The sequence below is a fragment of the Amphiura filiformis genome, chromosome 17 (assembly GCF_039555335.1).
Source record: "Amphiura filiformis chromosome 17, Afil_fr2py, whole genome shotgun sequence".
NCBI classification, from domain to species: domain Eukaryota; kingdom Metazoa; phylum Echinodermata; class Ophiuroidea; order Amphilepidida; family Amphiuridae; genus Amphiura; species Amphiura filiformis.
This window is the reverse complement of record NC_092644.1, coordinates 58,489,262-58,503,130: the sequence shown is the minus strand read 5'-3', so window position 1 is coordinate 58,503,130 and position 13,869 is coordinate 58,489,262. Positions and strand designations below refer to the sequence as shown.

General features: G+C 38.8%; 1 protein-coding gene across 1 annotated transcript in view; it reads left to right on the top strand.

Moving 5' to 3' along the window:
- LOC140138056 (serine/threonine-protein kinase Kist-like) overlaps window positions 1-13,050 on the top strand; it is a 14,115-nt gene extending 1,065 nt beyond the window's left edge. The window contains 8 exon segments of the mRNA XM_072159901.1: window positions 4,653-4,969; window positions 5,666-5,943; window positions 7,002-7,043; window positions 7,045-7,236; window positions 7,926-8,053; window positions 10,232-10,407; window positions 11,210-11,298; window positions 12,676-13,050. Coding sequence (XP_072016002.1) covers window positions 4,735-4,969; window positions 5,666-5,943; window positions 7,002-7,043; window positions 7,045-7,236; window positions 7,926-8,053; window positions 10,232-10,407; window positions 11,210-11,298; window positions 12,676-12,810 — 1,275 coding nt within the window. The 5' untranslated portion in view covers window positions 4,653-4,734 and the 3' untranslated portion in view covers window positions 12,811-13,050.
- The last annotated feature ends 819 nt before the right edge of the window (window positions 13,051-13,869 follow it).

The following is a 13,869-nucleotide window of genomic DNA, read 5'->3' as shown; positions in this document are numbered from 1 at the left end:
TCAATGCACTATATCTGGTTCCGTACAGCAATAGGTCACCCCGGTCATCCGGGTACTTATTTTACATGACGCTACAGTCGGCTACACTTACGCTTTTCAACCCACAATAGATCGTGCAGCTGAGCGACTACTTGAAGACTTGTAGCAGAGCTTTTTCCGTTGTTTACGTTCTGTTTTGACCTCGAATCGAGGAAATTTCTCGGCCGATTTCGGTAAAATCAAGGTTAAATACTTGGCGAAAATTGCATTTTATGTGAAGCTGAACACATGAACATGTAGAGGAGAGTCTTTATTTTTGTTGTTGGCTGTAGGCCCCATGTCGAGAAGTTATAGAAATGGTACTAGTATTTTGGCCGATTTGAAAAGGGACAAACCACAGAAAACTACAAATTTGACTTCTGAATCGGATTTGTTGTCAACGGAGGTCAACAGCTTGTGACGTCACTCCGGGGTCACCTATACGTAGTATTGCTGTCTGGTAAGCAGGTACGAATTGAGACGTCGTGAATTGAGACGTCGGAGCCGGACATTGAGACGTCGGAGCCGGACATTGAGAGAATGGAATGAGTTGCCCAAAGAAGTAGCTGGAGCGCCCTCAATCGACGCCTTCAAGCAGCAGCTTCAAGCACTACCAACCCATACCAGAGCAGCACGTTAGATACCAATCCATTTCAGCACAGCACATGCACAGCACTTAGACTGATATCCAGCCTTATCCTTTTGCCATTCCCCCCTTTTTTTTATTTCTTTTTGCATGAAAGTACCCCATACATTAAGTTGGAGAAATGTGGCATATAAATAAAGCCGCCCTGTCGACGTACTAAAGAAGAAGAAGAAGAAACACAGAGGACTAGCCTACATCCCGTATCCTACTATCACTCAAACAAGCAAATCTCTTCACGAATTCACTCACCTTGCGATCCTACATCATCAGTTGAAACAAACATCTAAGTTTCCAAAAACAACTTTGTCATTCCTCAAAACTACAAGTAACTTCATTAATAAAAAATTGAAATCATACTATTACCCGTTATTGAAAATTTTGTTCGATTTATGTGAACCAAAAGAACACATGAGTCGAGTTCAGTTTACCAAAATGGTAGCTCCTGCCTCCTGGTCACCTCAGATATGACGTCAGTATCAAGCTGCTTATTAAACGGTGGATCGAATTGGTTGAAATCAACGCCACGCTTTTTTGACCTTACAGGGTCAGAGATATGCATATATTCATGTATGAAAACAGCGATGCGGATATAGTATCATCACCGAACTGAGAATTGCGACATTTTCAATGTTTGTACCGGGAATTTCAGACACGGAGACTCCGCGGATTTTTCGACAAATTCGTCCAAAGGTAACCAAAGGGTTGGGGATCGCATTTTAACTATCTCTAAATGTTTCGGAATTGAGGTCGGCTAAAAAGTAGACAGTTTCGGGGACTGTAATTGGTGTAGATGTCACATTTTGAACAGTGAGCGATAAGTGACCAATTTGATGCTCAGCACAAGTGACTATCTTTACTCAGGGTAGACATGCACTAGACTATGCCATAGCCGAATTTTATTAAAAATATGTATGAACCCATTTTGTTGAACTCAAAATTATACTGATGTTTATTAAAATTAAAGTATTCAATAGTAAAATGGTCATAAAGAGTTAAAAATATCAGATGATTAGTGACAATAAAAGTAATTGAATGCAACATTATCTTGCATAATTATAATGGCTCACTTTAATACTGAACAATTCTGATTTTGGAATCTACCAGTTTATTGATAGCGAACCCGAAAATCCGTCTATGGACTTTGAATTTTAAGCAGAACTTTACCCCCTGGACTTTGCTCTCTAAAAACACACTGTCAAGCATACTTGTTTATCAGTCCATTAACCACAAGTACTAAGCATGCAGCTGCATGCTATAGTACAAGACGCGCTTGATGTTTGATGAGAGATTAACTTTCGCATCAACACAAAAGTGCCGCAAATACCACAGATACTATGTGTACGGTGTAGTTAATTGTAATGACGCGGGCCCGGCAGATTTAAACCATAGCGAGATATGGGCGACCAATCACAAGGCAAATCCATAAAGATGCATTACATCATGGCCACTTTTAGTTAGGCCAGAAATTGGCCTAACTCTCCATAGAGTCCCGTGTTAAAAATCTTAACCGCAAGGCAAAGTCAGTAGTCCACTTGGGAAGCTAACAAACAGAGGGAGTGCGGTCACTGAAAAGATCAGATACAGATGTGAAAATCTATCAGTTGCACACAAATGACAAATCAATATAAATCAGAGTTTTATGCTTAAATGTAATAGCCAGAGTATGCAAAATGGGCAAGTGGACTACGGTTAACAAACAGGGAGTGCGGTGACTGAAAAGATCAGATACAGATGTGAAAATCTATCAGTTGCACACAAATGACAAATCAATATAAATCAGAGTTTTATGCTTAAATGTAATAGCCAGAGTATGCAAAATGGGCAAGTGGACTACGGAGAAGTCTAGACATGCACTGACTCATGGACTGAGTTTGACACTTGACAGCTTGACAGCAGCTGAACCTCCAAAGCAATTATAATGAAAGACAGAGATAAAAAGACTAGTTTGCATCTGACGTCACCTGTCAATCAAACTCGAGCACGGTTTGTTTACAAGTGTCGTGATGATTGATATGAGTTGCTGAACGCGGTGGTACTGCTGGTTAGAAAAGCCTGGTAAAACCTAGCCCGACACTACAGCGACACATCATGACATGGGCATGCATGGGCCATGGCCCTATATTGGTTCCTTCCCCGCCATAGGGCCATAACTTCTGCGATTCCGTAGTAATGCAAAAAGCGGGGCACACAGAGGCAGTTGAACTGTGAACTTATGATGTCGCAGTTTCAAAGGTTCACCCTGCATTCATATAAATACTCACATCTACACGTCACATCTAAAGAATGTTCAGTTTTGTGATATAATCCTTAAAAATAACACTATGAGTATGAAGACTTCCTGCATCTCTTTTCTTCATTAAATCTGCATTTCACAGCATGGCCACCGTGTTATCTTGATGAGACATTAATTTTTGTTATGGTACAGTCTTCAAATGTACCGCACCCAAAATTTTCACACATGCACCAAATATGTTTTGTTTAAGTCTTATCTTCACATGAGGAACGGTAATAAGTTAAATTTTGTTAATAAAATTCGATACTGTGTACCCTGGACCAGATAGGCTCAGGAGCCTCAGACTTTCGTACAGAGAAGGACAGTGGAAATCATAGTGACGGAGGTGTGAGTACCTCGGGCTAGGTAAAACCGGACGCCTTTCCTTTGTTAATTTTGCACCTTTTTGCACATATACAAACCATCTCAAAAGTTACGTCTTTATACTAGTAAGAAACTTTCTTTCGCGAAGGCACCATGTCAACAATGCCTAGAAAAGTTGCTTTTTGCCTTGTAAAAGAACGTAATTCTTCGCCATTTTCTGTTATTCCTTTTCTCCTATCGGCACCAGATAAATCGACCTTCCTTTACACGCTATTAACCAATCAAGGATCGTAGAGAATTTGATTGACAGTGACGTCAGACACAAACGTTAGTCTTTTTATCTCTGTCTTCAATTATAGCATATCAAGACAATCACCAATATATAGGCCTATTGATCCAGATAATAATGACATTCGGTAATGTGGTATTAAAGGAGCCATCCCACCAGCCGGCCAGTGGGAGGAACTGACTAAACATTACATGTACCTGATCCCTTACCTTTATAAATTCAACCTTCCGGAAGCCGGCGGAAGGTCAATTTATATTTAAAGGGACAGGTGTGTGTATGTGTTTAGTAACTTGCATGATTCTGTTTGTCTTTTGCAACTATATCTTGATCGAAAAGTCTAACCTCAATCTAGGCTGCACTGATAACCAACGATGGATATGAGGATAGAACATGTCCATGTTATGTTAGCTATCTCAAAACGCATCAGGATCGGTGAAGCATGACACCATGTAAAGCAATGGAAATTCAGAAGTAAACAACACTGATCACAACGGGTATATTGTGCCCGAAAAAGTTGCTCAAATTTTTCGTAACATTTAATTTCACAAAGAATAATGTTTTAATACGTTTAATTGGCAACGATTGAGTGACTGAAGTAGTTCGACACCCTTATCTTCTATGCACACAGTAACTATTGTCGTCATGGATAGTAGATAGATTTCTCGATCAAACTACATGTTGTATCTGCATCTTGTATCATAAGTCATCAAAATCAATTTCGGTAACATTTAACTTCACAAAGAATTGTTTTAATACACGTGAAAATTGGCAACGATTGAGTACCGGTAGTTATAGTTTCACACTCCTAACCATTTTATTTTAAATTATTACGGCTGAGTTTCATGGTGACAAAAAACTGTACCACCATCAAGAAAACTACATAACGGCGGGTTGTGCCTACCACGTATCGTATGTGTACCCCATGCAAGTATAATAATTGTGTTTCTAAAAGATTGTTTTTAAAAGATCCCAGAACAACCCTCAACATCAGTCAGAGGGACTGTTCTTGAAGTCAAAATCATTTATAGAATATATTATTATTTGGGTGATATCAATAAATGCAAAATTCCTTCTCATACCTTTGACCCAATTTCAATCTTTAGAAAAGCACAAAGATGCAACAAGAACAACTCCATCAGATGACCTAGCCAACCACAACCAAAGTGTCAACATCCTGTGGAAGTTATGCAGGAATTATTCCTGGATTTGGAGGAAGGTGACCAGGTAACAGGTCTGGGACAAACATGGACCGTGTCCAGGTTACTGGGGATGGGGCGATGCGCCAAAGTGTACCATGTAACATCTAATGAGGGAAGCATCTCCACAGCGGTGAAAGTCTTCAGGAGGGAAGAGAAGTACAAGTTGGTGTTCATCAAGGAGATCAGGAATTTGGATGCAGTGTATGGAAACAGACATATAGGTAAGTGGATCCATTTTGTATCTTTTTGAAAGATATCTCCCCTCGTTGAAGATAAAAAAATATACTCTTATGTTTGTAAAGTAGGTTTCCAACCCTCAAATTAAAATAAAAGAATTTTCAAGGGGCTGCCAATCCAAGTCAATTTGATAGCTGGGAACTTATTATAGGTATGTACATATCCAGGGCATCAATTTAGAGGGTTGGTTGGTGATATTGACACAGTTCTGTATAAAGCTCAGTGAGAAAGAAAGGAAGAAAGAGGGAGGGAACTATCTCAATTCCTGCTCAAATTTACGTACCCACATGTGGGTTTCACTTTATTGTTACAAGGAGAGCACCAGGCCTCAAATTTTATTGGGGGGACCCATTTTAAGGCCACTGGGCAAAGACAAAGAAGGGCACCAAGGCCATCAAGTGATGAAGAATGCCTTGAAGTTGACAAAAGATGTGGGGGCACCAAGGCCAAAACTGAAAAAGGGCAGACAATGGCCTTGGTGGCCTCCTTGAAATTTGAGTCCTGGATGGAGTGCACACTCAAGTCAAAGTTTTAATAGAGACGTGACATACTTTTGGCATATACTGTAAACATCTATGTATGAGTAATTGTGCATGTTAAACTGTGTAACAGAAAAGTCATAATAACCAGACAAACCAGTTCTAACAACTTTATTAATTTCATGTTGTATCTTCACTTAGCCTCCATATATGGCAGTTTCAGCTATCGTGGGCATCCATTCTTTGTATTTGAACTACTGGACTGCAACGTGAAACAGCTTGTAGTGAAAAATAACCAAGAGTGCCTATCCCTGTACCTAATCCATGAGTTATTTCGTGACATCCTGGAGTGTCTTCATCATGTGCACAATAGAGGTTGGGTGCATGCAGACCTCAAGCCTGCTAATGTGATGTGGAGTGCTCAAGAAGGCTGCTGGAAAGTTATTGACTTTGGGCACAGCTTCCAAGAAGGACACCAGGTAATCTTAAGACATAAAGGTTATGAAGTTGGGTTCAATAGGATTAAGAGAAATAGGATAATTGTGACTTCTCTGTAGTTTGAAGGGTCGCTAGTCCGAAGGGTCGCCAGTCCGAAGGTTTGTCCGAAGGGTCGTTAGTCTGAAAACCAAATTAAGTTTAATCCGAAGGTTCTCTAGTCCGAATATAGAATAAGAGTTAGGGTTAGTGAGCCTTATTCTATATTCGGACTAGAGAACCTTATTTATTATTCGGACTAGCGAACCCTCGGACTAGAGAACCCAATATTCGGACTAGCGAACCTTTTTTTAGAATTCGGACTAGCGAATGGTAAATTATGTGTTCGGACTAGCAAATCTTTGGACTAAGGAGTCTTCGGAATACGGAACCTTCGGACCACGGAGTTGTCGCCAGGATAATGTTTGAGGGTGTTGAGTACTACATGTATTCTAAAACTGCTCTGATAAATCTGAATAAAAGTGAAAATTTGAAAATGAGATGCCAAGACACAAACTCAAATGAACCTTCGTTTGCATTACCTATTTCACCTACAATAATTAACAGTCCTTATGCCTTGGACTGTTTAAGCTTACTACTTTTCAACCAAGCAGCATTTGATTTTATCTATAATATGGTCATGTGACACCAACCAACTGAAACAGGTAAAGCACCAACATTAGGGTTGGGCCTTTCAGTGCAAATTTGATTTTAAAATCTCCATGGCAAAATTTGAGTTTTTAGGTGAACAACAGATTGTCTTTGTGTGAAAAGCCTGTTGATGAACAGCGTCTTTGGGTGAGAGTATACCAAAAATTTGACAATTAATATATTAATACAATGGGTCTTTATCTTTGTGTGAGAGAATGTTAAAATGGGACTTCTGCATAGGTAAATAAGATACTCAAAGATGGCTACAAGAAATTAAGAGAGTAACAAAGTCAGCTTTTGAATAGCCCAGTGCACAAAAATGAGCACTGGCAGCATATCTGAATATCACAAAGATACTTATTTGGTCATCATGGATGATAACATGAGATCACCACATATCTTACTTCTGTAGGACTACAGTCAAATTCAGAGTTTCTGCTACCAAGCCCCTGAAAGCAAAAACATGGAATGCCTTCATCTGTCGTCATGGAAACTTCTCCCGAGGTAAACTCATATCCACTCCTCCCAAGGCCTGTACATCAGCTGTGGACATCTGGAGTTTAGCTTGTATTATTGCTGGTGTGTTTACAGGCAATAAGTTGTATACTCAAGATGATGTGGAAGCAGGGGGCTGTTCACAATGCAAGGTTAGTGGTTATTTTGAAATGAAAGTACAGGGAATAACATACCTGTAGAGGCATTTCATTGATGATGATGATATACCATACAGCAGGGAAGATATTTGACAGAATGTTCCAAAATAGTCTTGGTTTGGAGATGTTGGTCTCTGTCTCTGACCTCCAGGGCTTGATCTGCCACTGGCCTGAAACTAGCAAAAGTACACCGCTCTGATCATCTGACGGCCCACGCTTAGTTAGATAACAAACCAAAAGTTTGATGACATCCCATAAACAAAAGTACTTTTGTTAAGGGGCTGACCACCTCCTTGCCACCCTGAAAGATCAACTGTAACAGTATTTTAACTAATTTTTTACCAACCTAATGGGGCTTTTTGACCCCCTCCTATCAAAAGGACTTTCATTTGTACGACATCATCAAACTTTTGGTTTGTTCTCTGGTTGTTTTTTTCAGCAGAGTAAGGATTTTAGGAATTGATTAAAAGATGAACTGAAGTCCACACCTAATCCAAACTTTTCATTCTATTTGGTCATTACAAATTATTATTTATAAATTTAATTCATATATAATGAACTTCACCACTCACCTCACACCTTCTCTACACATGCGAAATGCTATGTAGAAATAAACGACATATTCAAGAAATGATTGAAACATTATAAAAGTCTATTTCTATTGATATGTTTTTTGTTTTCAGAAAGTATGTGATGCAGTAAAGTGTGAATGTGAGCCAGTCATTGATGGCATCATCAAACCAAGATTGGTAGACAACAAAATACCAAAGTATAGAGAAGTACTGGCAGATTTAAGGGATCTACTGAAACAGTAAGTTATATTAAAACTGGCTCAGCTTCTTAGATCGCAACCTCAAATAGCAAATACAAGGGCCACAGCCACTTGTCAGACAGCATGCATACCAGTGTGACGTGAAATCGGCTCAGAAATGGTGCCAGGGAACAGGCCTGTAGGAATTTTGTGAGTTTTTTTGTTGGGGTGAAATTTCTAAAAAAGTTGTTAAATTTTTGTTTCTAATTTGGACCTTCTTTGACATTCTTTACCTTAAAATTTCATTTCATTTCATTTTATTAGAAAAAGCATCGTGGCCCTAAGGCCAAATTGAGCAATTTTTACAATCATTAAAAGACATCAAAATATTACAAAATTACAAATACAAAATATATAAACAACAAATTTAAATTCAAATAATGCAAGATAAGAGATGAAAAATATTGCACAGTATATAAATGGATATTGCTACATATTAAAACATCAGCATGCAGGTGTGAGTCAGTTCCGGGAGTCGGTGTGGGTGGAAAAAGGGTACACAGGTGAAGGGTGCATGAGTGCACGCATGCAGATGCACGAACAGTGGCATGCCAGCACTCATGGTCCCTTCATCTCTGAACACATACAACACCCAACCACCACAGAAAACAGCCACTCACACCTGCACACCCCTACTCACACACACACCCCCACAACCCTAATTCACACCACAGCCACACCACACATATCACTGCACTCAAACAAACTCCAAAAAACACCTGGTACTCCCTCGTGCTCCCACTCACACATACAACTAAAGAGATTATATATAAATTATATAAATAATGACACCTGCATACATGTAATACATCAAAACTGTTTAAAATCACTAAAAATGGCAAGTGCAAAAGGATAACTACTGATTCAATAAATTAATAAAATATGGTACTGGACTATTAGCAAACCTGGATGTTCTGACTGGAATTTTTGATATTGCACTTGAATTATGGAGATTTCTACCATGGGCTTCAAACCTAGTGGGGGAATGAGATGACTAGTACGAGCATTGGTTGATAGCCCTTCAGCAAATGAATGACAGAGTAATTCTCTTCTGTTAGTTAAAAAAAATCAAGATTGCACAAAGTAATTGCATCATCATAAGATGTATAGTTCCAACCAAGTATTGTCCTACATGCCCGTTTTTGGATTCTTTCAATATCAGCAGATTGTTTTGATGTAATACTTGAGTGCCAAACCACAGCAGCATATTCGAGAACTGGTCTAAGGTAACTTTTAAGAACAATGGTGAGCTCATCTTGAGAGAAGCCAAATTTTTTTAAAGTGCGAAGCATAAAAAGACGCCTATTGGCTCTGGTTAGCATGTCATTAACCTGGGCGTCCCATTTTAGGTCATTTTGTAACCAGAGACCGAGCACTTTCGCTTTGTCAACATAAGGAAGAGGCTCATTACCAATTCTCAAATCTGTGTGTAGTGGCTCTGATCTACCAAAATTAACAAGTAGAGCCTGGCATTTGGATGGGTTTAATTTAAGGCTATTGTTTTTGGCCCACTCAGTAAAATCATTCAAATCATCTTGAAGACAGCCTTTAACATTACGATGACGGTTCTCACCAAAGGTCATGTCATCAACGTATTTCCAGTATTGTGATTTGGCATCTGTGGCAGCATCATTAATAACAATTTGGAATCCAATAGGACCCAGTTTTGTGCCTTGAGGAACCCCCCCTTTGACCGTAACATACTCAGATAAAGAATCATTGAATTTCACACACTGCTGCCTGTTATGCAAAAAATCACAAATCCATGGCACAATGGTTCTTCTCACACCAAAAAAAAGTAGACCTTTATGTTGATGGGGGTGCATCAACCCTCGCATCCCTCCTTCTGGCTATTGGCCTGCCAGGGAGAGCAGTCAGATTGGCACTGTACATGTATACCTGCTGACAGAAAAAAAGTTACACTCTGAAACTAAAATACAAAAAATCACACTGATATCTTAAAATCACATCCCAAGACAATATTGCTGACACTTATTACAACGCTAAAAGATAGGATGGAGTTTCACTTTCAGAGCAATATTATGTAGTTCCTTACTGATATTTCAGCTGTACAGTTTACCCAGTGATTGCCATTTGTTTTCTTGCATTGGGTATCAAAATCATTCCATTTAAACATTTGAGTTAATCAGAGTATTAATACACACTTCTTTCTTGCAGAATGCTACAATGTGATGTGAGTAAAAGGCCTACAGCAGATGAATGCTTGTCTCATCATTTCTTCACACATAATTTCACTCCAAGTTTCAAAGATATGGTGATATTACCTACCCGTATCTTGAGATTGCTAGATGTAACAGCAGATATCAACCTGAAAGATGAGGAAGAGTATAAAGGTATAGAAATACTGGAATATACAACACACCACTAGTTTGGATTTGCCAATAGAATTCCCATGTGACCAGCCTGACCATGAATAATGTAATATATGCCTGTGTGTGTTGCATGGTTTGATATAATTGATTAACATGTGAGCTTTAACAGGTATTCTCGTATGATGTTAACTACACAGGTTTACTGTTGAAATATGTGTGGATTTCAATATACCATTTCATCTTCGACACCGCTTTGCAGCCTCTTTTGATTGTGCAGAAATAGCAGAATTGAAACGATGCTCACCTCACATGGGGTTACAAAGTAGATTTTTTATCAGTTTCTCCATAGAAAACCATTGAGCACCAGAGTTTCAGTGTTTTCGTTATTAGGCATGGCTTGTTAATGAAAACATATAGAAACGTTTCAGGGTGTGAAGATAACAACACCCGGCATTAAAATTTAGGATCCCAAACTGGTGGTGTGAATACCAACATACTCAAGTTTTTATCCTACTCCCAATCATAGCCTGAATCTTAACTAGGTCAAAGGCACTATATCCAAGCAATCCTACATAGACATATCACCTAGACTTATGAGTGCCCATCCTTTACCACAGTGGAGTTGAAGCCATGTATCCATGGTGATTTTGACAGGATGACCTGAGTTACCAAAAGAAATTGATGCTGTAGCTGATTTTACATGCATACAGCCAAAAAAAACAAAGCTTGGGGCTGACAACAGGGTTTTTTTTAACTTAATGTATAATGTATGATGCTCATTCTTCATCATACATTAATATCAATTTATTTTGATTTGATTTAGATGTATACACAGACATCCAAGGAGAATGTGAAAAGTATGGTCCCACAAGGAGTATGCTTCTACCTAGAGATGGACAAGGCCAGGGAAAGGTAAATACATTTTGGCTATGACGTTCTTCTAAACTGCACAAAATTAAAAATGCATAAATTATATTTTAGTGTGTAAGGCTAGAAGCAACTTGATATAACCAAAGTAAAAAATATGGAAAATTTTGTGATATGGTGCAGATTTTACTACTATTTACAGTGCTGTAAAGCATGAAATGAGAATCAGTTGAAAACACAATTAATCATCTGTTCTTCCTTGAGGCGCAGGGATTACAGCATTTACATAAAAATATTATTCAAAAGGTTTTCAAAATACTACATACATTCAGATTTAGATCAGTGGCGTACCGTGGCCGCCCCAACCCGGGGGGGGCTGAAGAAAATTTAATTTTGCCGCCCCTTCCTCAACAGCCCGAAAAGGTTGACCCAATTTTATGCTTTATCAAATTTTTCCGCCCTTTTTGATTTAATAATTCTTTTTGCCGCCCCTTCGCTTTTTGCTGCCCTTCTTCTTCCGCCGCCTTCATTTTGGGCCCTGCTTTTACCCGGGGGCTGGCGCCTAAAGCCCCCAAAAAAAATATGCGCATGTAGATGCACAATATATAGGAAAACAGTAAAATTGCAAATTTAGATAAAATGCAACCCTTACAATATAAATCAAATATAATGTTTACAACAAAATACTACATACATAAAACATAAAGAATCAAATGTGGGAAACTCAATAAGCATTATTACTTCTTGAACTAAAAACAACATATGAACCAGCATAGCTAATTAATTGACTTTTAAAATATTGATTACGCCAAATATAAAACTAAATAGGTCATTGAAAATATTAGTTCAATATGAAGACTGAATGCACAGAATAGTATAGCATGTGGTTTCTTTACCAATTGCGAAAAATCATACTGCAAAATTATTGTGGTTTTACAGCATTAAAATTTGCATGATATATTCAAACCTTTTAGATGCAATATTGCTGTATTTACAATGCCTGTGGCTATAAAACATAGGATAAAAAGGGAGTTACGCAAGTGTTTCATCTGATTTAATACCTGTGAGTGGTATGTTAAAACAGCAAGACTTAATTTTCTTCAGATCTTATCACTAGAGGGCTATTCCAATTGAAATCCATACACTCCTATGGAAGCCAGGATCTTAATCTTCCACATAGGGAGTATAAATTTCATACAAGTTTACCTAAATGAGTGACTCCATTTGAAATCTACACCACCTGTGTGGAAGGTTTAAGTCATGTCTTCCATAGGGATGTATGGATTTCAACTGGAATAGCCCAAATGAGGTCAGACTTGTGGTTTGCAATCCAACTGGATTGATTATGATTATCCCAGGTATGCATTTGATTTGCATGTTTAATTTTGTGTTTTTTCTGCCCTTTTATTGCTTATTATGCAGGCGTATGTTGAATATGAAGATGCAGCTGATTGTGAGAGTGCGCAGAGAGCCCTCGTTGGCAGGGAGTTCGACGGCAAACCAGTACTGGCTACGTTCTTTCCGCTATGTGACTTCCGGTCCCGTGATCTACATTGACGTAGAGGACACAAGTGATATTTATTGGCAGCTACTACAGATATTACTACAAGGTATTTAATGGACTCAACTGGGTTATTCTCATCCAACAACTCAGTGCAATATTTTCATATGTTTTAATCATATTTAGAATGAACCTGTGCCCCTGGTTTTTTTGTACTTATTGAAGGGCCTGATTACAAGAAAGTGCAGTTATTTTGTATTTGAAAATGTATTTAAACGATTTCTAACAAAAACAGCAATATACAGGCTGTGACAAATTGCCTTTTTTCAGGTTGCCCGGTCGGGCAAGCTTAGTCTAAAAAGTACTTGCCCGAACTTGCCCGAATAATGCCTTATGATGGTACAATTTTGGCCTACAATAAAGTTAACATGTAATTTAAAATAATGTGTACTCACCGTCTCCAAAATTGTTTATGATGATGCCTGGGAGGCAGAGTGGGATGCGTGAGGCTGTAGCTCAGCCTCTTTTGAGTTTTTATGAGGGTCAGGAAGTTTATGTCCATGGATGTGCTTGGTGCCGGGCCCTTGATCCATCCATATTTTTATGGCTTTTGAGGATGCATCAAAATCACCAACTCCTGCTGTATTAACAGACACCATCAGATGGTTCCTTAAGCAATCGTGGGACATCATAGCTCGTTGGGGGGTCTTAATACGATTAAGTGCACTGAACCCACGCTCAACCGTTGCCGTGCTCACGCTAATAGTGAGCATAAGTTTGATAATGGGATATATGTGTTCAAGATTATCCAGATTAAGGCGCTGCATGCTTCTGTAGAAACTTAAAACATCCTGCGATGTTTTAGTCTTTTTGGCTAAGTCCTTGCCACGGCTTTTCAGGCAGCACCATGAGCTCATTATGAGTGGTTCAGCAGATTCATCCAACTTCAAGATACTTCCGAAGTGGTCTATGATATCGCGCATTTCATCATTTCCGTAAGTTGCAAGTTCATTTCTTGAAGCAGGCCATTCACGACAATCAAAAACTTTGAATAAGCATAGTGGCTTTTCATCAAAGGCTTGAAACCGCTGATCAATGTACTCTACAGCGCTGTC